The sequence below is a fragment of the Dipteris shenzhenensis genome, chromosome 5 (genome assembly GCF_047967505.1).
Source record: "Dipteris shenzhenensis isolate YYH24624 ecotype China chromosome 5, Dip_SZ_1.0, whole genome shotgun sequence".
Taxonomy (NCBI): Eukaryota; Viridiplantae; Streptophyta; class Polypodiopsida; order Gleicheniales; family Dipteridaceae; genus Dipteris; species Dipteris shenzhenensis.
In genome coordinates this window covers 22,964,205-22,992,039 of record NC_141600.1, presented here as the reverse complement: position 1 = coordinate 22,992,039, position 27,835 = coordinate 22,964,205, and the positions used below count along the sequence as shown (strand labels likewise).

The 27,835-nt window shown below is 43.4% G+C and overlaps 1 protein-coding gene across 1 annotated transcript in view; it reads right to left on the bottom strand.

Moving 5' to 3' along the window:
- Positions 1 to 5,190: 5,190 nt before the first annotated feature.
- SKL2 (shikimate kinase like 2) overlaps positions 5,191 to 27,835 on the bottom strand; it is a 63,287-nt gene continuing 40,642 nt past the window's right edge. The window contains exons 7-8 of the mRNA XM_087375093.1: positions 21,803 to 21,979; positions 5,191 to 5,503 (exon numbers count right to left, since the gene is read on the bottom strand). Of these exons, the coding sequence (XP_087231219.1) occupies positions 5,388 to 5,503; positions 21,803 to 21,979 (293 nt within the window). The 3' untranslated portion in view covers positions 5,191 to 5,387. The remainder of the gene's footprint in view (positions 5,504 to 21,802; positions 21,980 to 27,835) is intronic.

The following is a 27,835-nucleotide window of genomic DNA, read 5'->3' as shown; positions in this document are numbered from 1 at the left end:
TTGTCATCATTTTGGATCCCCAATCATGCAATACTTTTGCACTTTTTGACCATGGCTTGACTAACAAAAAAGGGTAGGCATTCATTTCCATAGCAATGAAAGAGAATGACAATCAAACTTATAGTATTGCGTACTCACAATTATAATATTGTGTACTCCAATTGTGATGGCAACTCAAAGAGCATGTACTTGGGTCCTATTGGTCTTTGATTCACCATATGCACATGGAATGGAGAAGGCTTTGAATTCCTAACCTTGAGCCGCTTAACCATAGTTTTTGAAATGATATTGACTCCTAAGCCACCATCCACATTGACTCTTTGGTATGTGTTGCTTCTTGATTTTAGCAGTAATGATCAAGATTGCCTCATCCACTATTCATCAAAGAATCCACCATTGGTGGAGGCTTCTGTTCGATTTTTGAGCCGACCAATGAGGAATTGGCACATTTGTGGGATACCTCAGCTTCTACCGACGATTCATCAAGAAGTTCGTGGGTATTATGAAACAATTGCATCAGCTTACAAGAGGAGATATGAAGTTCAAATGGAGCAGAGAGCGAGACAAAGCATTCAAGATGCTACAAGAAATGGCAATCAAGGCATAGATCCTACAGAAGCCTGAGATTGGAACAAAATTTTCCATGTGCATGTTGATGCATCTAGAGTGGGCATCATGTCTATCTTTGCTCAGCCTAAAGGGAACTTGGATTTTCCAATCTACTATGCAAGCCAAATGTTCTCATCAGTTCAAATAAATTATTTAACAGCCGAAGCTTGCTACTACAGAAAAACCTCAACAAATTTAGATATGATCTTTTAACCCTAATAAAATGGATATCAAATTTGAATAACGCTAGATGGACAAGGGCATGAAAAAGGACACTTAGGCAGAAGAACCCGTATACTGAAGAAAGGGCTTCAGCCAGTTGAGATTCTTTGATAGAAGGCATTGATCTCTACCACAACCCTACAACACAATCAACTAGACAATCTATCAAGCACAAGATCCTTGAGCTAGACTATTATATGGTTTATTGAGAAACTTTAGCCATCACTTGATTGAGGGAACATTGGTGTGACAACGAGGAACATTTGTTTTTTTGGGGTGAAATCCATTCTCTACTATTAGGTTAAAATCATTAACTCTATAGACAATCTATCAAGCACAAGGACCTTGAAGCTAGATACTCTAGGGTAAGTTTAACCCCCTCAACCAGCCGCTTGATTTACCAACATGATCGTTCATCCTTCAGAGCCCTAATAAAATGGATATCAAATTTGAATAACGCTAGATGGACAAGGGCATGAAAAAGGACACTTAGGCAGAAGAACCCGTATACTGAAGAAAGGGCTTTAGCCAGTTGAGATTCTTTGATAGAAGGCATTGATCTCTACCACAACCCTACAACACAATCAACTAGACAATCTATCAAGCACAAGATCCTTGAAGCTAGACTATTATATGGTTTATTGAGAAACTTTAGCCATCACTTGATTGAGGGAACATTGGTGTGATAACGAGGAACATTTGTTTTTTTGGGGTGAAATCCATTCTCTACTATTAGGTTAAAATCATTAACTAGACAATCTATCAAGCACAAGATCCTTGAAGCTAGACACACTAGGGTAAGTTTAACCCCCTCAACCAGCCGCTTGATTTACCAACATGATCATTCATCCTTCAGAGCCCCACACCTGCTACATGCAAATGAGGAAGTTACCCATGTATAGCTCTCGCTCTAGCCCTATTTTGACTACATGTTCATGACTGTGCTTTCCTTCTGACAAGGTGGTAAGAAATTTTAGAAAAGAGGCAATGCCTTCATTCCAATGATTCATTCCCATGGAAACAAACACCAACTTTTTGAGAGCTTGGCATCGAGCTATGCGCAAGCGCTTCAACCTTGATGCAAAAGGAGTTTGCAAATTTGTGAATGTTTTGCAAGTGGAAGACACCTGGGATACGCAAGCAGATGCAAGAGCCAAGTCACCATGCTTGATGCCAGGGAGGCCTCGATGAAGGAGCTAGAGGAACGCCAAACGATAAGGGGAGAACGGGCGTAACATATGAGAGAGTAGGGGAGTAGAGGGCGATGGAAAGGAGGGCAAGGGCAATGAATAAGCAACAAGCCAAACTGTTGGATGCCATAGCTCATAGCAATTTCTTCTGCAGCAATCGATCCAGCCATAGTTCCGCCATTGAGCGAGGGAGACAGTAAATTACACGGAGAAGAGGCATCGCTGCATATCTTTTAATGAGCCTTCGACCTCCATACAAGAACTTCTTTAATTTTTGGAAGTGCCTTGGGTTAATGAGCTCTTCCTTTTCACCCCTCTTACTTCCTCCACACTAATTAATGGTATTTTTCACCAACTGGGGGGCCCTATTTGGCCATTACATAAGAGCTTTTGATAGTTGGGTTCCCATATAGCAACGTTGGTGTAATTGGGAATGCACCATGAGCAATATCAATGGCCTCTACATAGATACTTGGTAGTTTGTGTAAATATTTGGGCATCATCATACATCAATGTAATCAATTTTAGAGCATTATGCAATTTCCTTAAGAATATGAGAGACTTGAATTTACCATATCATGACTTTGATATGACATTAGCTTTACAATACATGGCTTTGAACCTCCAAATCATGGCCACTACCAAGGGAGATAACCATTTCTAGATACATATGGGAATCTCAATCACAAGTGTGACCAACAAGTAGAAAATGGTGTGACAAATGTTGGTGACTTGGCATCTTGATATCCTCATGAGGGTCAAAGGGTGCAAATTAGTCATTTCTTGAGGCTTGAAGAGCTTCTTACATGGGAAACCTCTTGAATTTTACAATTATGTAGGAACTAATGTGCAATAGGGCAATCCATAGAGTTGATAACTACACTATAATTTTAATATAACCATCGTCATATATAATTAAAGAGGGATCTTGGGCATTGTACAACATCCCCCTCTCTCGTGTGTCCTCTTATTGTGAGAGTTTCTACCTTAGTCTTCTCCCATCCAAAGATGACACCAAATCTAATCTTTTAAGGCAATGGGGCCTTTCATCCCCCTCAATTATGAGCTATACATACGAGCTGGGTTAACAAAGTGTTGATTCTACCAGATGCTTTGTGGAGAAGCATTATGAAACCTTGAGTCATTGTGTGAGTCTAAAGTTGAAGTTAAGAGGTCAAAGAGAAAGGTATACTAAGGTGTGAAAAGCTCGTTGAATCCCTCACATCAACTCCTCATTTCAGTGCAAAGATGTATTGAGGGCCTTGGTCCCAAGCTTCAAAAGCGACTAGCACGGTTGGCATGCATTACAACTACTAGTCGCAAGCCATCACTGGCCACAATCCAACACACTAGTAGGGTTGACACACATGGCATGCATTACAACTACTAGTCACAAGCCATCACTCACCTCACAATAATTGTGATTTTATTCAAAAACACTAACTAATGACTAATCTCACTACCTCAAGATCCTAGTTGAGTTGTACTGTAATGAAGAGCTCACTCATACTTAACGTCACGTCTCAACCTCAAGTGCACACAAACTCTTGAATCACTGCAAAGATGTATTGAGGGCCTTGTGCACACAAATAGTCTTGAATCACTGCAAAGATGTATTGAGGGCCTTGGGACCAACGTCTCGGACTTAGTCTCCAAGTCGTGGCACCTCACATCGGACCCATTGCCGAGTCCTAACCTCCCTTAATGTCTCGATTCTGATACCACAATCCCCTTATGTGCAGCGTTAGCCAAACACAACCCCTGGCATGAGCCGACCACCGAGTATCCCATTGCACCACGTCTCACTGGGCAAGCCCTTAGGCTTCATGGTCTTCGGTCCTCAGAGTCACACGGGTCACCAAGACCCTAGGAACATCCACCGTGCAACGTCCTGATCAGCCCACGTTTCCTTCTTGGTTGGCGACCTTTACGTAGGTCGGCACGCTTGACCCCTTCGAGCTTACCTCGAGTCTCGGCTTGATACCCAACAGTTCACGGTTTGTACAATGATATGGAGAACAAACATGGCCCTCACCGTTCCCCACTCACTTTCACGTGCACTCTACCCTTCCCACGTTTTTCTTTCCCGTGCGTGCGTTTCAACGTTTATCACAAGATCACAACCCACAAGATGGCATCATGACGTTACTTGCAAGACGGTAACTAAATGGAGTGCCAAACGGTCGCTAAAACGCGCTTGATTGCAATAGAAGATATGTACAAGCAAGAGGGAGCATAAACGACCGCTGACGTTTTCCTCATCGAAATCAACCTCGTATGAGAGAGCACTATCCACATCTTTGCGGTGATTCAAGACTATTTGTGTGCACAAGGCCCTCAATACATCTTCGCAGTGATTCAAGAGTATTTGTGTGCACTTGAGGTTGAGACGTGACATTAAGTATGAGTGAGCTCTTCATTACAGTACAACTCAACTAGGATCTTGAGGTAGTGAGATTAGTCATTAGTTAGTGTTTTTGAATAAAATCACAATTATTGTGAGGTGAGTACAAGAGTGCACCTGCAGAAATTCCAAAGCTGTGAGGAATGGGACTACCGATTTGCCATTATTTGCTCAAAATGCAGTCTCATGATCATTTTCAAGCCTGAGGATTCCACTTCCTATGAAAATTTTCACTAAGCTTTGCCCCCTCCTTGTAGCTGAACCCTTCAACTATTTCGTTAGCTTCAAGTTGTTCTAGTCTAGCTATCCTGCTTGCTCTTTTGATCTCTCCACGGGTTGTTAACTACGATATAATTTCCCCCTCTTTTGCATCTTCATCTTAACTATACAAATGTTTCTATTATTAGGAAAAAGGTGTGCATAGGTTAAAGAAAGATATCTCATCTCATAGTTCATCTCTACACCAATAAGACGCTGGCTTTTTGTACAGGCAATTCAAAAGTTAGTTAAGACATTGACCCTTTAAACTACTAAAACAATGTAAAGAAAGGCTTACATAGCAAAGAAACCCTGCATGTATCCTAAGAAGGTCATGATTTTAAGCGTCATATTCATCTGACTAGTGGATTTATCTTCCTATAATCCGATTCATACCTTACACGAGAAGCAATAAGGTGCACAAAGGGATGTACTCAATACTGAATCTAGGCCTGAACTGTACAGAGCATCTGTACAGAGGCAGTCTATTAAGAGATGGCAATAGAATAATGCTGCAAATAGATTTCATTTATTAATGGAATGGCCTTCCTTTTACTTGCACCTCCTTGTTAGATGACTGCCAACTGCCACAACCCTCACGAGCGTACCAGATAAACCCCCACACATAAACATGGACTTCTCCACTTTTAAAGGAAAATGCCATACAACTAAACCCAGGACTAAAACCCCCAAAAATGAGGGAATCACAGAGCCATGACCTTAGCTGTTTTGCTTTCTCCTCCGGAAGGATCCCAGCCAGGAGGCATAATGTTAGGCCAATCACCACGACAACCAAGCCTCACATACAGACCTTTCTTGCCTGTAAAACACAGTGAAAACTTATGTGGTGTTCAAATATCAGTTATAACATCACAATGTCTAACATAATCCAAGAGCATCTTTGTTAAAACAAAACACAAAAGGAGTCATCTAGCATGCTACTCAGGTAATGGTCTTGACATTGACTAATAAATCCGATTTGACTTATTACACTCCCAAACAATTGAGAATAAAAAGGCATACAATATGCCACACTTCGGACCTTTGCACTCCACTATATTTTTTAAAGTTCATATAAATTGTTTCAAAATTTTGGTCTTGCATTTCCTCTAGGAGTTTTAACATTCCAAATCTTTTTCTCCATCAAACCTACAATGTGTAGCAAGGCAAACTTACGAATGAGCTTCAGAAGCTTGATCTTATATGAAGGCTTGGGTGACATGATGGATAATTGGACACTGGTCTAAAGCATGCAAGAATCATTATGTAAGAAAGGGAATGATTTCTATCCATAGCCAGGAGAAGACTTGTGTATCACTATGTACAGCCCTTCTAGACTCGCGTTGTACAATGACTCTCCGTGAACCCATTAATTGTTCATATTTACATAACGTCAAGCCATACACAAAATGTAGTCATCACTGAATCTATGCCTTAACCTTAGAGCCAATCCAATCCAAGAGCAGTAGAAAGTTTCAATCCATGACAAGAAAAAGAGCTAGTGTATCACTGTGTACGGCCTTCCTAGCAGATTCACAAATCCATCTATGGCTCTACTTCATACGATTACTCTCCTTGAGCCCCTTAAATTGTTCATATTTACATTACTTCAAGCTGTAGACAGAATGCACTCCTGATTGGATCTATGCCTAACCGTACAAAGGCAATCGATCCATACATTTACTTGTATGAATAATCCTTTAGTTCACACCTGGCGCATACAAATTACTATTCCTCACAAGTCAATTCAATAGGATTCAGCAGAAACAATTTTTGACTGCATGGTGTATGTGTGACAAGTGCAGCGGATCTGAACAGAAAATGGAGAGAGAGAGAGAGAGAGAGAGAGAGAGAGAGAGAGAGAGAACCACTTAGAAACAAAACTGGAGAGGAGAGAAAAGCCAAAAGAGACCGCAAGGGATCTCAGGAAAAACCCCTGAACTGCAGGGAAAACCTCTGCTATATATAGGCACAACTGTGCTCCACATTGAGATGCTACAAGTGAGGGAAGACCACCCCCCCAGTCCGCTGGTCTACTAGACCGACCAGCAGGCCTGAGGTGGGCCTACCCTAGGGCCGAGCCCCCCTACAGTCTATAGGGGCTGCCACACGGCCCACACAGCCCTGTAAGCGGCTGTACCCCTGCATCTCTACCCGACTGGGCTGCTACAAGGGCCGACCCCCTCCAGCCCCCTCATGGACTGCCATGCAGCCATATAGAGGGGGTGGACCCCTCCTACCAGGCCGGCCACCAAGGCAAGGTGGGCAACCAGCGGTCGGCCACCTCAGCCTATAAAGGCCTCCTAAAGGGCGGGACTGCAGCTCCAGGGGCAGCCACACAGGCCCCAACACTGTCCATCTCCTTTGCTTATACTCCTTTTGTTACTTGGAGTGATTCTGATTGAGGCAGTGATCCAGACACTCGGCGATCGACCACAGGCTATTGTTTTACTCTCAGGTCAGCAGGAATTACCCACTATGGCCTTATCTTCTACAGAGCCTGAGTACCGAGCTACTGTTGGAAAGCTGAAAGGAAAGCAAAGAGTGGACACAAACTCAGAATACTTGCTTTACTTGGTTGTAGAATGAAGAAGAGTGAGGTCCTTAAGTAGGCACCTCATACATGCTCACTGACATCACTGATGACTTCAGAGCTCCACAATCATCTCCTCAATCTGCTCCTAGATTCTCTCAATCATCCTATGTGGCTTTCCATCACCTAATTGTGCTTGTGGACACCTAATTGTGCCTCTAGCACTCACACATAGAAACATAAGGTGTGCCTGAGGCATACACCTTGAGATATCCCAACAAACCCCCCCTCAAGGGAATGCCTCAGGCTATGTCAAGGATACATCTAGTCTCATAGTTTCTCATGCCATCTCATGGTGGTCAAGGATAAATCTATGGCTAGGTTCTCATGCTAGCAAGGGTTCCCATGGGTGTAAAGTAAACAAAAAGGGATACAAAAAGACCTTCCAATGGTTATCTCCCCTACATGTACATGCACACAATGTCTGCAGGAGGTACCATGGAGCAAAACATACACATGGCCTACATCATAAGGTGACCAGAGGTGTTTACAAAACACACAAAACACAATAGTTTATTTCATTCATTTTGGAGGACTATCCAGGCTGAGTACCTTGACATAAAAAAGAGAGATCTGGAGCATACATAGAGATGATTAAAATGCATAATCTTCATGGGATGCCTCATCTTGTGGAGGCCCAACTGAAAGTAGATTTGCATTTTCTTTCTTTGCTTTGGCTCTGCAAAACTTCTCATTATGGTTGTTCTTGCCACAGTGCTTGCATGGATTAATTTTGAAGCAGTCCTTTGAAAGGTGATTTGTCTTTCCACAGTGATTGCAAGGAGTATACTTGCCCTTCTGGACTTTTACAGCATAAGCAGTGTCATTGCCTTTCCTGAGCTCCATATGCCTTTCTTCTTCTTGGAGAGCAGAGATAATACCTTCAAGATTAGGATTAGGAAGATTTTTCAAAGTGGTAACTATGTGATCATAATCTTCAGGCATGCTCTTAAGTAACACTGCCATAGCATCATCTGGAGAAATAGAAGAGTTGATAGAAGCTAATTGAGTCATAAGACTCCGCATATAGTTGACATGAGCTGCTAAAGTAGTACCACTAGTCATCTTCAATTCAAAGAAAGAGATTTTAAGTGATAGTTTAGAGATGTGAGAGCTAGCACCAAAAATCATGTCAAGCTTCTGCCAAGCTTCCGAAGGAGACTCCAAGTCAGAGATATGGTGTATATAATCATCTCCTAAAGCAAGAGCAATAATACCGTATGCTTTTTCTTCTCTAGCTGGATCCCTTGCCGGTCGTGTCGGAGTTGAGGATTCTCTAGCATTGGAGGCCGTAGAAGAAGCGGTAGGAGTCGGTTTGACAAGTCCCCATAAGTTCTCCCTCATCAATGCAAATTTCACCTTCATCTGCCATGTGTGGAAGCCCTTTCCATTGAACTTCTCGAGATTAAATAGGGTAGCCATGAGAGGGTCTAACCCAAATATTGAGCAGTGTCTATCTCTCTTACAAGGAAAAAATAACTGAAAGATTTCCAAAATATGAGCACTTGATGTAGCAAAGACTAGTGACCAATATTCAAACAATGATGCTTCTTCTTACATGCTTCATAGAAGTGGGTGAAATAAATACTTTCCAATCAAAACCAGGTCTAGTAATTCAAAACAAAACTGAAGCCACACTTGTACTGAAGTTATTGAAAGCTTCAAAAAACCAGAAATGCTAGAGTAGCATTTTATGTAGCATCATCTTCAAAAACTTGTCCAAAACTGTCAAAACTGAAAAGCTGAACTTGGAGGGCTTGTAGCTCACTCTTCAAAGCAAGGAAAAGAGGGCTTTCTGAAGCAAAAGAAAGCTCATATACCAGAGAGGGTCCAGCACAGAGGTTGGACGAAATGGTGCGCACTTTTGCCCGGGAGAGTTGCTACAGGCTGAAACTGAGTTTTGATGATTTCTCCCTCGTTACTGAACCAAATGACCTGAAAAATGGCTCAAAATCTTCGTCTTGAGGTCGCCCATCTACTCCTAAGAGGGCTCAGGCAATGGCGGAGTAGGCAGGGAGTATTGAGCAACAGAAGAAATTCGCTGTTTGGAGAATGGCAGCCACCACAGACGTTTTTTCTTCAATTGCTTGCAGGTGGAAGTTCGCCCATACTAGAGGAGTTTCCAGCTCAAAGGGTTTGGGCAATGGTCGTTTGTAGGTGGAGAACCAAGCTCTCAAAGATTTTGGGAAGAAAGAGGAAAATGGAGAAGAAGAAGATGATGATGTGGCAAAAATGGGCTCAAGGGGGATCAAAGGGCTCTGATACCATGTTGGAAGGCTGAAAGGAAAGGAAAGAGTGGACACAAACTCAGAATACTTGCATTACTTGGTTGTAGAATGAAGAAGAGTGAGGTCCTTAAGTAGGCACCTCATACATGCTCACTGACATCACTGATGACTTCAGAGCTCCACAATCATCTCCTCAATCTGCTCCTAGATTCTCTCAATCATCCTATGTGGCTTTCCACCACCTAAATGTGCTTGTGGGCACCTAATTGTGCCTCTGGCACTCACACATAGAAACATAAGGTGTGCCTGAGGCATACACCTTGAGATATCCCAACAGCTACTTGTTCAGCTACGTGTGAGGCAGTATGGCTTTGCAGATTGCTTGGTGTGACAACCAACAGGAGGTGGGGCCTCCACAGTGGGCAGACCTGCCCTCAGCCCTACCCTACTCTACCCTCACAGGGGACAACAAAGGCCCATTCAACCTAACCTAACCTATGTGACATCAGGAGATGTTGACCTCTAACAGTATGTACCTTTATTGGGGTCAATGCAAACAAGATTTTGCCCTCAAAATCTGCTTTCACTGTTCCGTGAGGTAGGGATGTTGCTGAATATAATTTTCTGATTGCGACGTAGCTTCATCATTTTGTAGGCCAGGTTGATGTAGTAATCCATCACCACTGTAAGTCTTGATAAATTTTCTCTGGTGCCCAGAATTTTCTCTGAATGAATTTCATTCTTACACTGAATAATAAGCCTCCACATCAGCAAAGCTATCTAGAAATGACCTGAACCATTTGAGAACGAAGACCTCAAATCCTTGTCCTAACCCTATTTATTGTATTTGCTAGTAGCAAAGAAGGCCTTATGATCCCTGCATCAAACATCAAACATCTTCCCTTTCGGTTCCTCCTACAGTAGCATTACTCGGACCTATTGAAAAATGCGTGGCTTAGTGTGCTTTGCCACTATTATATTCGTAAAAAAGCCAATCTTTCAAGTAGCTGGTGCTTGACTATCGTCACTTTTGTGAGATGATCTGTACCAACACCCACCTCCGCAAGCTGAATATATAGGAGTGACGAGCCCAATGCCGTGCCAATGAGCATAGGCATTCCTTCAGCATCCTTGTCCTCAGGTTGCTTGAATCTACTAAAGTAGCCATCTTGCCTGTAGCATCAACTGTAGCTTTGAGCTTCAATTCCATCCCTAGGGTAACCTTCAAACTTTTCTTGCAACAATCTGACTCCCAACCTTGACCTTCCATGAGGAGAGTTAATTCCATATAGTTCACCTACTTCACCAAAGTTGGGGATAGGAATGCTAGAAGCCATAGCAAGCAAAAGATAACTGGAAAGTCAAACACACTGAGCCAAATGGATCACTAGAGCAATTAGCTGAAAATATTTCCTTCCTTCTTGCAAAGGGTCCTCCCTTCTTGCAAAGAGGCTCCTTCCTTCACATATTGGGAGCACATCATGAGAGTAGTGTTGTTGCCTCGGATTCCATGTCAGCAAGTAAAGGGCAGTATGCTATAGCCAAAGCCCACAGTGGAATACAAGAAAAGGCAAATTTTACAACTCTCTCCAAATCTCACACACACAAGTAGTCAAAGAAACAATCTCAGACCTGGAAAGAGAGCAGGGAGGTACAACGGCCAAAATCTCTCACTGAATAGCTCTACCAAACATGGGCAAGAATGAATCAAGACATGCTACAAACATCCAACAAGGGCTGGGAAAATCCTTCAAGCTGAGATCCGATTATGCTAGGGATCTAAAGGCTGGCCTTCTCCAGCAGGCCTAGTTGTAGAGAATGACGTGGGCATGTTGAGAAGTGCTACAAAGAGCCCTACTTTATAGCAATTCTTCCCCCTTAGTCAACCGCCTGCAGCAGGGGGGTCAATGGACCCAAGATGGACAGATCTAGGATCTGTTATGACCTGACTGGTTGTAACTAGCCAACCATAATGCCTGACTGGTCAGCCAGATCTGGCCCCAAAAAGTGGCCTGTATGAAGGCCTTATGCCCTACCCGTAAAAACACTGCAACATGACAGCCATACTGAGGGCATATGCACACACCCTCTGCTAGGTTTCTACCTAAAGTCTACTTGCCCCTATGTCCTTGTGTGGGGACTCACAGATGAGGCAGTAACTTCCAACACCCATTGAGCTTTAAAGATAACACGAGGGGTAACAGGCGTGATCCATGTCATTTAAGCAAGGTCAAGTCAGACACAATTCCTACTCAAATGCCCTTGTACTATGCAGCAAATGGGCAACACTAGCACCTCTGCAACACTCAGGACTCCGTCACATGCGTCAGACAAGGGTCCCCCATCTTGATATATGCACTCCCTCATTTTTAGCACAACATATACAAATGAGCCATCAACATGAAAACTAAAGGAGAGCAAGATCAGTGAGCCATAGATGCCAAAGGGGCATCATGTACAACACCAATTACAGCATTCTTATGAATGCTTGTGGCTACAAAAAATACCCCAATATTTCAATGACGGATAACAAAGAAAGTTTGATAGACCAATTGCATCCCGAAAAACCAGTTTCTGCAAGACATAGATCATTTTAAAGGTTCAAGTGTGGATGTATGGTCTTTCTCAACAGAATTGCTAGGTGTTTGAACCCTCCATCTCCAAACAATTAGTATATGTACATATCCCCTTCACCAAGATACAATCTCATGCATACTAAACCACAAACATTTATTTTAGTTGTTTTTTGTATCAAAAGGAAGATGTGTTTTGCATTTCCCATCGTTGTTGGGATCAAACCATGTATGTTTTCTCAAAGCCAATCTTGTCTAGCTCTCTCTCTCTCTCTCTCTCTCTCTCTCTCTCAAAGCCAATCTTGGGTACAAAATGTCGCAGGTCCAAATCATGTCATCCCTATTGTTCCTCGTACATCCCAAAATGATATTGGTGAGAAATTGGTGACAAGAAATCCATCTGATTGTTTGTGTTATTCAACTGGTTCCCCCACAAGAGACATTCCATTTATCTTCCTCTCTCTTGGTCGGTGAAAGAACCACTCCGATTAAGAGTTTGATTCTATTCCCGTGTCCGGATGTCCGCAGATTCTGATTAGAATGGAAACTGACTTACGTGGGGAATGGAGCGCCCTTAGTTCAGTTTGCACTTTCAGGATCCACGGACCAAGGGGTTGCTTTTTGACTCCTTGGTCCGCCCAGTGGGGATGTACAGCAGCCCATGTTGGGGGCCAGAGTTGTCGGATACAGAGTGGGCATGTGTGGAGCGGCTACAGGTTCTCATGTTATCACGAATGATTCGTGGTAAGCCATCCGTTCCTCACCAAATCATTCAGGTGGAGTTTGGGTCACCCCCTTTTATAGCTCGATGCTGCATTTCAGGTCATCACGTATCTGTACCGAGACAGGGAGTATGGGGATTACACCTCTGGGTGTAGCAACTTTGATTGGGGCTCCACATGGAAAGACTACCTCCCTTCCAGTACAGCATGGATGCTCCGTTTTCTTCCCTCCTATCACACGAGGTCAACCAGGTTATCCGTGAAGATCTATTACAGCTACACACATTTCGGACCTAGTTGGGACCGAGTGAAGCTTAGCTTCTACACAGATCACTTCTTACATATCACAGTGGAGGGTTTCATTGACCCACCGGGATACACGCAAATTTACCTACTCCACTCACTGAGAATCTCTCTTAGGCAATTCTGGGTCTCTTCACATAGAGTAGAGCGACTACCCAGAAAGAGGCGCATATGCACATTGTGTGACATGCAGGAGGTTGAGACAGAGGAGCACTTCATCTTCCGATGTCCTATTTACTATGAGATCCGAGAACGTTTCTACTACCTCCATAGAGATAGCTATAGGATTCTGGCCCGATCCCTCTCCTACCTAGACCAGCGGTGTTTGGAGGATTCATTCATGAGGTACTCAGACACCGCGAGAGGATACTCCAAGCACGGAGACACGAGCAGACTTTTTCCTTGGCTGATCCCTCTCAAAGCTCTATCACAGAATTCTTTTAGCCAGATCACATAGACCCCCACAAGATGAGGCCTCGACATGACCGTGACCCGAAGCTTGTGACCCGACAGCTCAGATAGAGGGTTGACACACAGATTACACTTAGGGACATCCCCTCCCTGTTTAGAGTCGGAGCCCGCCGACCGACGGGGGTTACAGTAGCCCTGGTTAGACGTAGAGCTACGACTAGGAGCAAACCAAAACGTGTGTTGTCATGTGGCATGCCCATGCAAACCAAAAAGAAAAGGAAGCTTTGGGAAAAACGTGGACCAGCCGACGGGCGTGAAGGATGGCGTGCATGCCTTGGAGAAGAAAAATGACGCAGGGTGAAAGAAAACGGTGCAAGGAGCTCCGCCATTGGTAGTACAGCCTTCGTACGGAACCAGGTTGTGAGTATGGACTAGCAAACGAGGGATTCAGACAACCGTACAGATTGTACAAACAGTCATACGGATTGTACAGACAGTTCGTACACCCTGAGTTATTGTGTTCTGGTATGGGCTGTACGGAAGGAGCCATGTACTACTGTACGGGCTGTACGGAAGAGACTCCCTGCTGCAGTGCAGGCTGTTTGACAACCATGGGCTGCAAGATATTGCAAGGTTGTACAAGCTGTTCAATGCTCATTCATTGCATTTGGTATGGCCTGCTGCCAAAGTGGCTGAGTGAGAAGACTTTCAGCTTGGCAGGGCGTATATTGAGTTCCTGAATGGTGTGCATTAGCTCATGAATGAGCTTGACTGAGCTCTGGACTGGTGAAGAGGAGACACAAGTCTTGTTATGAATGCCTTTAGTTGTGAGCTGTTTTGGAGAAGCCTAGTCGGCAAAGTGGATCACCGTGGAATCCTGAGCATTGTGGGCAGTTCACTCATGCTCTCACCCGTTGCTTGGGTGTTTCAGTGAATTTGTGTAGACCTGTGGCAGAGAGGGGAGTTGTGTGACCCTGAATGGGCTGCTAGTTACAATTCCAAGTCTTATGCAGATGTTTACACTGAAATGGATGCCTATTGTCATTCGGGTGTGAGAGCAGAGCCCAGCGGGGCTAATGTTTGAGATACTAATGCCTATTGAGAGTGGGAAGAGCACTGAATGCAAGTGGGATTGAACTCATTGTGTATTCTATTTGCTGGACTCTCCAATCGATAAAGAAATACCGAAAGGGGCACCACGGCTTTGAGGCCAGACTGTCTCCTTATATTTCAGCAGAAGCACTCTAGCTCCCCCAATTTGTGTTTGAAGTATTTGCTGAATATTTTATTGTGAAGGCTTTTGGCTGGTTAGTTGTTTTACTACCCTCTTGTTGTCCTTGAGGCTCGTTTCATGGTTCCGTTGCCGGGACATCACCATCTTTCTTAAGGAGGGAGCCTATGATTGTCTCTAGTGAAGTGTTGCCTACTGTAATTGGATTACAGCGAGGAGAAAATCAGCAAATATGTCTCTGATAGACAATGATTGGGATATGGAGGGGCAGTCCTCCCAAGATGAGCAAGAAGAGCAATCTATGCATGAGGGAGCCTCCCAGGATGACCAAAATGTTGAGGCACAGCAAGCTGTAAATCCTTTTGATTTGAGTGCCTCTCAGTCAAAAGAGGATGAGGATGCAAAGGATGCTCATGCTATATTTAAGGCACAGTTAATAAGTGCTATGGTGGGAACACTCACGCAACTCACGCAGGACCCAAGGTTCTTTGAGTTTATGCAAACTCCTTGATCTAAGGAGAGAAAGAAGCATTCTCATGCAAAGGAGCCTAGTGGGGTTCAAAAACAGCCAGTTGGTGTGAATCCATTGGATGGACAGCCTCCAGTAATGCCAAATGTACAGGAAGTTCCAGGGCAGCAGCCCTTTCAAGGTCCTCGAATGGCTATGCATGGCCAAGAGACTGATTTTCAGAATTTAAATCAAGGGCAGCAAGCTTTTCCCCAACCCTTTTTGCATCTAGGGTATTTTGGTGGAGGTTTAGTATTTCAAGCAATGGCTGGTCAAGCTAATAATGGTCAAGGAATGCTTGGGAGTTACCTTGTTGGTTTTCAGCTAGGGATGCAAGGCAATGTATCTACGGATATTCAGCCTGCAATGCCTACCGTGATGTATGGCAAATTGGCATGCAGCCACGAATGCAAAGCGGAAGGTCATGGACCTTTGGAGCTCCTACAGGTATGTTTGGTATGGCAAGGTAGCCAGGGAATGCTCCTAAGCCTCCTTTTACCAAAGGAAAGAAGCGTGATGCTCCAATTGGCTGTCACGTGAGGAAAGGAAAGCCTTGATGGAGGCTAGCAAATGCTTTCACTACAAAGAAGAGGGCCATGTGGCACAGGATTGCCCAAAATGCAAGCTTAAAGGGGGATGATAGGGAAGAGCAAAAGGCAAGAAGCCTAAACCATCTGCAGAGTTAATGCCTGATGTTATCAGTGAGCAGCCTAATGGCGATGCTACGGAGCTTTGCAGGGCATGGGGAAAAGTGAGGGATGAGATGACATTAATCTTCTTTGACCCAAAGGCTCGTGCAAATTTTATCGCTTTGGAGTTGGTAGGCAAACTTGGAATCCATGCAGAGAAGATGGGGTCTTTGAGTGAGGCACACTTGTCTTGTTCTGGGTTTAGCACGTCGGTTACCCCTATCATTGGAAAGCTCTGCTTGCACATACAGAGCTTTGTGGACAGCGAGGAATTGTATATAATGCCTCTTGAGGGCTGTGATGTTTTGTTGGGTATGCCTTAGTGTCATAGAGTTCATGCTTTGGTGAATACTTACAATCGGAAAATCTCCCTGGAGCATAGAGGGAAGAAACATGTATTGGATGTCAAGCTTAAGGGACAGTCGGTCCCTGACAACTTGTTGTATCTGCTTCAGCTATATGCTCAGTAATAAAACATCATATTTCTGTGTATTTAGGGTTTGCAAAGGATACTAAGTCTGACGATCCACAATTTATAACTCGATAAAGAGCGGACAGATTTTCTTAATCAGTTTGGAGAGTGTTCTTCTGACTCATTGTCAAGCGAACTTCCACCTGAGAGGCCTGGGGATCATGCAATTGATATAGAGCCAGGTAATATTCCACCAAACAGGGCAACTTATAGGGTGAGAGCAGCTCAGCAAGAAGAAACCATGAGCCCGGGTAAAGGATCTTTTAGAGAAGGGGCTGATTCAGCCCAATTCTTCCCCTTACTATTCACCAATTCTATAAGTGCAACAGAGTGATGGTTGTTGGAAAATGTCCATTTGAATACAGATTTTTTATTCCAAGAATAGATGATCTCTTGGATAGTAGATTGTAAGGGTCAGCCATTTTCAGTCGCATAGATCTTAAGAGTGGGTATCACTAGATAAGCATTCATCTAGAGGATATGTCCAAGACAACCTTCAGGACCAGCTTTGGGTTGTATGAGTTCTTGGTTATGCCATTTAGGCTTACGAATGCTCCCGCCACTTTAATCGGATGATGGACAGAATGTTCCTTGAGCATAGGTCTTCTGTGGGTACTTTCTTTGATAATCAAAAGATGAGGTAGAGCACAGGAAGCATCCGGCAATAGTATTTGCAGAACTCAGCAAGCATAGGATGATTGTAAATACAAAAAAGAGTGAATTCTTTATGCCTGAGATTCACTTTCCGGGACACATTGTCTCTAAGGATGGAGTGTGCATGGATCCCGTAAGATTGAAGCTATTTGCAACTCGCCATAGCTGAAGAATTTGCATGAAGTACGAAGCTTTTTGGGCTTATGCTCGTATTACAGGCGATTCATACGCCATCTCACTAAAATTGCTTCACCTCTTTATGCTATGCAGAAGAAGGGAGCATCCTTCGTATGGGTTGAGAATCAGATTGCAGCATTTGAGATGCGAAAAGAAAAGCTTACCACAGATCCAATGTTGATCTTACCAGATCTTTGAAAAGCTTATCATGTCCAAGCTGATGCATGTGGAAAGAATGACCTTGGAGTGGTCATTATGCAGGAAGGATGGGTAGTGGCCTATGAGAGTAGAATTTTGCAAGACGATGAGAGACATCTGGGCATTTATGAAAAGGAATTGCTGCCTGTAATTCAAGCCCTTGCTACATGGAAGCACTATTTACTTGGGGCTGATTTCTCAATGTAAATAGATCATTAGCAACTAAGATATTTCCTCACTCAAACGAAATTATCTGAGAAGCATATGCATTGGGCCAATTTCTTATGTATATGTCACTTCTAGATAGTACATGTGGAAGGTAAAAAGAACGTAGTGGCCGATGCATTATCAAGGAAGCCGCAGGTTTCCGCAATAACCATTGCTTACCACAGTGAGTTGGATGCAACGAAGGACCCAAATGCTTAAGATGAGGATTTCTCCAGGATCTATCTAATAATGAGCGGCATGATCATTATACTCTCAAAGATGGCTTTATTATGATGCATGGACGCCTTTATGCCACAAAGCACTTAAGGTCAAAGGTTATGATAGAAAGTTATGCTCCACCGTATGCAAGGCATAGAGGCATTGATGCCACGGTGAAAGAAGTGGAGCCCTTTTTCTATTGGCTAGCTTTGAGATGGGATGCAGATGCCTTTGTCAGAACACGCATCATCTACCAGAAGGTCAAGATTGACAAGTAGAAGACACTTGGATTGTTGCAGCCATTGCTAATCCTAGATACATCGTGGGAGAGCATTACCATGGATTTCTTTCTAGGACACCTACAAGGAAGGATGGCCTTTGGACTATACAGGCTCTCCAAAAGACTCGGGCAAAGCAAAAGAAGGCAGCTGATCGTCACCGTCGTGAATAAATATTTAATGAGGGTGATTGGGTTCTTTTGCGCTTTGAAAAGGCAAGGCTGAAGAAGAAGAGGGGCAAAGACCGGTTGAAACCGGCCTCTAATCACTCAAAGGGCAGTGGAACTAAACCTTTAATCACTTCAGCACTTATTTACAGCTCACAAAGCATATATCACAACCATTAACCATTGCATGATCACCATTTGGCATTTACCCATTTGTTCACAAACAAAACCACTGAAAAAGGGATGGAGGCTAGAATGCCCCTACTCAACAAACATAGACAAGTGCACCCGATTGGCCCCAAACACCATGGTGCCCCTTTCGGTATTTCTTTATATTTCACAGTGAAATGATTACAAGTTGCATCTCGGAGACCTTTCTTGCAACTGAGCACACAGCCCCAATTCACTGAGCCTTCGCAAGGCTTTCAAGCATAGAACACCATCACATAAGTGCACTTAACCCGTAGGCTCAATCCAAAGGCATTCTCTTTTCCAAGTGCAATTCTTGGCTGTCCAGATGCAATCACACTGCACCCCAGCTGCACTCTCTTTAAGTGGTTTCCAGATGGCATTCACAAAGCTTTTCAAAGCTCCAAAATAAAGTTAGCAAAGTACCCAACCAAAGAATGACTCATGTAGCACTGCCTGGGCACCTATGAACCAAGAAAGAGGCGGCACACGAGGCCAACCAATAGCTTATGGAAAAAAGAAATTGCAGCAACAAAATCACAACTCACCAAGGCCTGAAAACTCGAATCAAGTCCTCAATCGCCAAGAGGACATAGTAGCCAATGCCCAATTGCATTCTCAGCCAAAGAGGAGTGCAAAGGCATGAAGAAAGAGCATTTACAAGAGCCGACCAGCAAGAATTCCACTGAAAAATGTGAAAAGAAGCACTTCTATCGCGAAGAAGTGGGAGTTCTTGGGCTCAAAAGAAGCATGCTTCAGAGAGGAATGCATTGAGAAGGTTTTGGAGACGTTTCATCGCTGGAAAGTTCTCCAAAACTGAGAAAAACCAGTCAACCAATGCGTGGGACCACTTTAAATTCACCAGAAAGCTGTAGCTTTGCAAGAGGAGAGACCCATGAGGTTGTAGAAGCAAAAAGGTCCAAAAAAAGCCACTTTTACAGATTCGACCAGCAAAAGAAATGCTCAGCTTTGCCCGTTCTACCAAACGCACGGAGGGAAAAGCATATCACTGCGAAGGGGAGGCAGAGGGGAAGCCCTCGGGCCAAACGTAAGTCGAGGAATCCAAACGTGTGAGGAGCTATGAAGAAAAACGGAATTCAGCTGAAGGAGGCTATAAAACCAGTCCAAAATCTCAACAAAGGGAGAAGATGAGAGAGAAAACCACACATGTGAAGTTTAGAAGGCCCAGGAAGGTCTAGGAATGGCAAAGGAGCATATAGAAGGTACTAGAGCCACCTGGAACTCTAGGGGGGCCACTGAAGGTACATGGCCCTCTAGGGGTCCACTAAAAATGCCACGTCATCATTTCCCAACAACCACTCTTTCAATTCCTTGGAATGCCTTTGGACCTAGGGATTAATTACGCTTATGTGCTAGGCACCATGCCACGTTTAATTACACATTATTAAGCCCACGCTTGGCTTTAAAACCAAAGTTGTCACAATCTTGTAGTACATTAAAGTACTAAGAATTTCACACCCCCGTGACACCGGTTGTTTCCTAAGCTCAGCATGAGATATTATGGGCCTTTTCAAGTTTCAAAAAAGTTAAGTGATGTACCTTATAGGCTATCGGATCATTGGAGGATTCACAATGCTTTTAACCTTCGACGGGACTCCAGTGGAGATTGTTGCATTCTACACACCTAGGGGTCTCGTTATGTCACACTAGCCAAACTCGAGTGTCTGTGCTTGCATGCACATTCTAGGACCCTAGAACCAAGTCTCTTCTCTTTGACTCACTCGTCCATCCAACAAAAATGTATGGTGGTGCCTTTAGGGGGATAGCTTTATCAGAGACAAACTAATCCTGCATAGAGAGACTACACATTCAGCTTCTTGCCAGGATGATCCAAAGCAAGCCATCGGTCCCCGCTTTGGCCCAAGACATAGAGATCAGCTCATGCGAACATAGAGGAGAGCATAGGAGAGACCATTAGAGCCCAGTCAGAGGATGCTCACTGACTTTTTCTCCAGTGGACCAAGCTTATGGCAACAGGGGACTAGACGTAGTAGAGACACAGAGTGCATGACTTGATAGACTCGACCCCGGGTGGACAGATTGCAGGCATCTCCTCTCTACCCCGGGTAACGGTAGCACTTGTCAGACGACGGGCTATGTCACGGACATTACAGAGGAGGAAGAAGGTACGTTGACTGACTGATTGCTAAGGATTAGCAGCAGCAATCCATCACTGATTTCCTTCCTTGACGATGCCAACCCTCACTAGACCAAGAGCCGTTGTTAGATGAGCTCATCTTGTCTATCTTCAGCTGCAAGCGGTTGGTCCCACACATAGCATACATAGAACTCTCACAGCGACAACGCAATGCATTTGTTTTCTTGTCATAGACATCAGTCATGGGTATGGGTGCCCATTTAGTGGCCCGCCCCCTTAACTTTCATTAGTTATCTGAGCTCTTTCAGTCTTATAGACCTTTTGGTCTTTCGTAAACGTTAATAAACTCTCTCTCTCTCTCTCTCTCTCTCTCTCTCTCATGGACTAATATATGAGCAAGAGATAGACAAAGCAATATCCCAATGCAGGGTGCCCCATACCTATAAATGCATGACAGAAATCATGCGAAAATAGCCTGCAAATGTTCACAAAGAGCAAAGAAAGAAGAAAAGGGATGCTTTGCACCAGCTGGTATGACGAGGAATGCAACACAGCTAAACAATAAACACAGCACGAAGAGAAACAAGGGAAAGAGCATACAAGCAGCTAGTAAGAAGGAAGAAGAGAAGGTTCTTAAGAGAAAAACCGTTTCAGCATTTTGAGGAGCTCCAAAAAACTCCCCGAAAGTAATTCGAAAAGATACCTAGAAACAAATCATAGGTGGGGAAAGCAGGCATGGGAAGACATGATAAAGCATCTACACCCAGCAAGTCTTATGCAGCGGCAGCATCAGTCAAGCTGATTCTCACCCATTTCCCAAGGCATACAAGCAGAATGTGGGAGTTTTTGAGCTAAAGAGCACATCTTTGAAGGAAATTGAGGAGCAGAGTAATGATGTCTTTGTACAAACATTGGAAAGTAGGAATGCCTTAGGCATTCCAATGATGGATTTTGGTTTTCACCACACGCCTGTTGGTCATATAGATCATTTTGTCTCCCACAAAAGTTAATAGGTCTTTCTACCTTTCTTTCTCTCCCCCCCCCCCCCAAAAAAAAAAGGCAGCTGAAGAAAGCCTTATCAATGAGTTAATAGATCTTCAAAGCTGACCTTCCACAGAAACCGAAGACAGCCTTTTGAATGAGCAAAAGGACAAAAAGCATCCAGTTCAAACTCTTCATACCTGGTAGGTCCTTCTCTGACTCAAGAAGGTATTTCACTGCTTTCAGACAACCTTCTGCAGCAGGACGAGCAGAGCTTTCCTCCCATCCAGAGAGCGCAACAACCACTTCTGCATTAGAGTAGGCCTGATTTCCCTCCTGTTTTGCCTTCACTGCCTCTTCTTCAGCAGAAGCTTCATCTGCAGAGAATGGACAAGAGGAGTTTAGCATTCAGTGTCCATCACTCTTATTTACAGAAAGATTTATATGCTTCCATAAGACTAGTATATATCCAATCTTACAATTTAAAATTGTTTGTAGAACAACTGAGAGAAACAAACAAAAGAAGCATTTTTTATACCTTCATAAGACTAGAATATGTCCAATCTTACAAATTAAAATTTTGTATAGAACAAGTGAAAGAAAGAAGGAAAGAAAGAGTTTGAGCAACTATGAGCAGGAGTAAATATGAAAAATAAAAAATAATAATAACTTATTAAGAAAAGCCACTCTTCTGTTCTCATCAGTAACCAAGCGTAAGCTGCCATGTGATCTCGAAAGATTCCAGAATCTCTTGTTTCTGAAATGATTAACCTGAAGGTATCCAAAGCCTAGATTCAAGAAACAACCAATGTCAAGATGACCTTTGTACATAACCAGAGTGTAATTTCAACTTATGGCACCTGTTTGCAAAATCCTATTTGAATGTGAGCATCTCCGAACAGGGGCTAGTGTGCAATAATTGAAGTACGGTACATAACAAAGCATGTAGCACAATCTCCTCCAAATGCAGATCACAAATGCATGTAACTCTTAAACCCATAATCATATTTGCAAATGTGCAATGACTTTGCTGTGTGACTGCAGGGTTTTAAGACCATCCAAATGCCATTTCGCGACAAAAAGGTACTCTAGATGCTGTTCGCATGGCACGACTATACTCAAGAAGTCAACTTGGAAGTTCCTGCACAGCTGAAAGCACCTTCCTCAAAAAATATTAACAGGCAAAACTTAAAGACCAATATGGGAGTCCCTTGCAACCTAGGCAGAGATCTAGGCACTCGCTCGAAAATATACAAGACATTCTAAATCTATCCCCCATTTGCGATGTGCGTATATCTTCATAAGGCTAGAATATTATTAGAAATATTCACATCTCTAAGGTATTGGCCAATGTAATAAGGGGCTACTGGCACTTTTTCCCTTCACAAGGTTTTTTTCCCAAACCTTAGTTAGAGGTTGTGTATGATTAAGCACTTTGTTGCCTTGGTGGAGGATTAATCTGAATGCAGAATATAGACTCAACGTTTAGATCAAGGGGTAGAGTATACGTCCAAGGCAATAATCAAATTTTTGGCTGAGAAAGACATCAAACATCAATGCACGCTTTGGTATACTCATCATAAATGGAGTGCCTGAACAGAAAAATAGGTCACTCAAGGAGATGGGGAGATGCATGTTGAAGGCCAAAGGACTGGCACATAAGTTCTAGATGGAAGCAATCATCATGTGCTCCAATCATATTTTGAATAGGTGTCCCATTAAAGCACATGCCTTTCCTCTATGCTCCCACTTTCTGTATGACCACCATCGCGTGTCTAGTTGCATTAGATGCCTTTTATGGATGGAATATCCATCAGCTGGACATTAAAACTGCATTCTTAAATGGTGACTTCTAGGAAGAGGATTATGTTTCTCAGCCCATTGGTTTTGTGGTACTTGGAAAAAGAGACAAGGTATGCAGGTTCAACCCTTGTATGGTTTGAAGTAGGCTCCTATAGCTTGGTATGCCAAAATCGATCCCTCTTTAACCAGCCAAGGGATGCATAATAGTCCACATGAGAGAACCCCAACCTGACATTTGAAATGTCAGATTTGGGGCTGCTTCATTATTATTTGGGCATTCAATTTGTGCTGGATGATAGAGGCATTAGTTTATTGCAGCCCAAATATATTGAGAAACTATTGGAACATATCACATTCAAAATTGCAAGCCCCTTTCAACTCCTATGGAGCTAGGGCTTATATACCTAGATGAATCCAGGAACATTCCCAAACTCATCCTCTAAAAACACAACATAGTGCAGTTTCAATCCCACGATAGTCACTCATAAGATTCAAAACCATAAACTCCATCACGCATAGAAGGGACTAGCTACTATGGCATCCCCACTGACCTCATCAGCGCCCAATCAAATGGAGCTAGGGCTTAAGCTCGTCCATTCATGACCGTTTAATGCCAATGTTTACAACCAGGCTTTGGGATGCCTCATGTACTTGTGTCATACCTAGCCCAACATTAAGGATGCAATATCCTAGCTAAGCAGATTTATGCACAGCCCTAAGGCTTCTCATTGGTAGGCTGTGAAGCGTGTGTTCCAATACCTGCAAGGTATACAATCTCTTGGTTTGCTATTTCCGAAGGGGGTGACTTGCATTTACATGCTTCCAGCGATTTGGATTGGGCTCGTGACTTTGATACTAGGTAGTCAACCAATGGTAATTGTTTCTTCCTTAGACACTCATGCATTTCTTGGTCAAGCAAGAAACGTAGGCCATCATCTCCCGGTCATATTGATGCCCTCTGGGCCCTAGTATGTGCCATGTAGCTTTAGTTGTTGGCACTTAGGATACCTAGTACTTTTAGTGGCTTATGACACCTAGTACTAGTGGTACCACTAGGACATTGTCCTAGGGTTCCCCTTTTATTTGTACTTTGCACTTCATTCGTTAGTTGTTGATGTGACGGCTTTCAGCTCTTTGCTCCACGTTTGTACCTCCTTCCGCTTCCTTGAGCCTACAGTTGTATCAGAGCTAGACTTCTCCATTGATTCCAGCCATTTCCAACTTCTCTGAGCTTTCGACGACCTCAAAACAGCTGCAAATCTGCTGGTCGCCTATCTTCTACAGCTCGTCGCCACACGTGTGAGCTGCTACGACCAATTTCGAGGCTCTTCATCGCCAAGTATTGCCTCTAGTAGCTGTTCTAGTTGGGGCGACTACTCAAGAAGGGATTTTCAGCAAGTTCGACTGCTGTTCCTGTAGTTCGTGGCTATTTGAGCTCTTTTCCAGCTAGGTGCCTATCTGTGGGAGCTTTGCCAATCACCCTACGGCCTTTCATCGACGAAAAGACTACTTATTTGCTGTTCAAGAACAGGCGACTGCTCTAGAACCTGTTTCCAGCAAGTTCGTAGCAGCCTCTACAGTTCGGGGTATCTACGTGGCCTTGGCTGAAGGTACGAGTCAAAGAGAGAGAGAGAGTGCAGATACAACATGAGTCGAAAGAGAAGTCACGTCAAACTTAGATAAGGTTGAAAAACACAAGTACAAAGTACTTGTACCTAGGCCTAGGACTAAGTGTCCTAGGTGTCACATAGGACTAAGTGTCCTATGTGGCATAGAAGGCACTAACACTATAAGTGCCTACACTTATGCCTACAAGGCACATACCATGGCCTATAGGGCATCACTAGAACCACCAAAAGATGGCCTACAAACCCCCCTCCATGGGATGGGCTGAAGTACTCTGGAAACGTCTCAGAATACCTGGTAGTTTCTGGTCATGGGGGCACATGTTCATCCAAAAGGATATAGCCACCTATGAATGTACAAGGAATGTCAGATCATGTAACAAAGGGAACCAAGTGTAAAGCCTGTCGGAAGACTTTGAACTTGGGACGAGGAAGTGACTTTGTAAACATATCTGCGATGTTGTCCTCTGTGGGAAGATAGGACAACTCTATGTCTCCTGCTGACAACCGCTCTCGAACATAATGATAGTGAACTTCAATATGCTTGGTATGTGCATGAAACACTGGGTTACGCGCAATGGCCAAAGTACTCTGGCTGTCAGTGTAGATAATAGTGGAGGATGTCTGGCAAATACCAAGATCTGTAAGTAGCTGTCGAAGCCAAACACACTCTACTGTAGCGGTGAAGGCTGCCCTGTATTCAGTCTCACAACTAGACGTGGCAACTGTCGGTTGCTTCTTGCTGAGCCAAGAAATACATGAATTGCCAAGCAAAAAACAATTGCCAGTATGTGACACTCTGGTGTCGAAACATCTTCCCCAATCACTATCCGTGTAAGCTGTCATGACAAGAGAAATGATTATTTAGTTAATTAATAGTCATTAGAACTTTATTATTGTTAGGCGCCAATTTGATGGTGCGGTTATATGTTTGTATTTATGATCGATCAAGCGGTGTAAATAGTACCGCCAAAACTATGTAACATTGGCCAATGATTAGTAATAAAGATGTGCACACACGTGTCTAGGTCCTAGGGGCAATAGGAAAGGGAGCGTACCAGTTTACAGCAGAAATACAAGAAGAAAAGCTTGAAAGAGAAGGGAAAGGAGGTCATTTTAAGTGTCTTCTCAACACAAACGAAGCGGGAGTCGGATAAGTACCACCACCTCTACAACAACACTTGAAGTTTGCTGTAAAATAAACCTTCTTTTTTTTGAAATTACAGCAAGACATTTTCTCTCTTGTATTACTAAAAGGAAAGAATGGAAGGGGAAGGGACATATAACAATGAACTTATTCCTTTTCCTCCATTACCCCAAGGAGAGAGAGAAAGAACACCTTCACTCCCTCTTGAAGAGGATGGATTAGGTGACAGTTATACACATCTTGAGTATGATAACCCACAAATAGATTTACAGCAGTCTCTCCTTCAAGAACCTACTGATAGGGAGTTCTCCTTTCGTAATGAAAGAAGAAATGAGACCAGCCAAGAACAAGGTGATGAGTTCACGCCTTCAACTCAAAACCCAATACACATGGATTATAATCCAAGTGCAAGAGGAAGAGAGGAGACTCCTGTTGATAAGCTGGTTTTCCAGCTTAGCAATATGATTGAGCAGTCCATTATGACAAGATTAGGGACTAAGAGGACTTTAAATTTCGGGGATGAAGAGTTGAGTAACCCTTCTAAGAGGTTCAAATTCCAACCGCGAGAGAGAATTGAGTTCCCCAAATATGATGGGGCAAGGGAGGCTGACAAAATCCTCAATTGGATTCGTCATTTTGAGCTATACTTTGCCCATCAAGACAAGACCGAGCAAGAGAAGCTTGCTCTTGCCACATTGCATCTGCAGAAGGATGCTCTAATGTGGTGGTCCTTGTAACAAACAGGAAAAGAGCCTATTCATGAATGGGCTAAATTTGTGGAGCAACTGAAAACCACTTTCATGCCACCGAGGCATGAAGAGAACCTAACCTTTCGTTGGGAGAGGTTTAGGCAGTTCGATAATGAGAGTAATGCAGATTTTACAGCCAGATTTTGGAAACTCTCTCTAGAGTTACCCGAAAAGAGTGAGGAAGATAGGAGAAAGAAGTATTTAGCAGCTTTAAGCCCAAAAGTAAGGTACGAGGTTGAAATGTTTAACCCGACCACGCTTAAGGACCTCACTAAGCTGGCTGAAATAGCCGAGAGAAAATTGAATCCTCATAAACCCTTCAATAAGGAGTATGGTTCATCATCTAAGACCAACAATATACCCACTTTTAGGAAACCAAACCGGTTTAAGAATAATAAAGGGAAGGGTAAAGCTCTTGTAAGGAATGTGAACAGCCAATCACGTCCTGGATGGGTGCCATTTCCTTCTATGACTGACGAAGAGAAGAGGAAGTTGATTAAGTAAGGAAAATGTTTCGGTTGTAAGAAACATAAGCCAGGGCACGTATGGCATAAGTGTCCCGTTCTCTTGGCTAAGATTGCCAAGACGAATTCAGTAAAGGGAAAGCCAAGGCATCCAAGCAGGAGGGTGAGGCTTCTACCTTGTCACCCTCGAAATCTACTGTGACTATTGAGCCAATAGTGAATGCTGTCCATTCAGCCAATACCTTTGGGCCTCATGATCTTTTTAAGGTGTATGGATTCGTGAATGGACAGAGAATAGTGGTTCTCCTAGATGATGGATGTAATTATGACTTAGTAAGTGATAGATTGGCAAAATTACTCCATCTTAAACCAGAACCTATAAAAAACATGTCGCTTTCGAGAGCTTTTAGGGGACACAATAAAGAAGACACATCCATAGTACGAA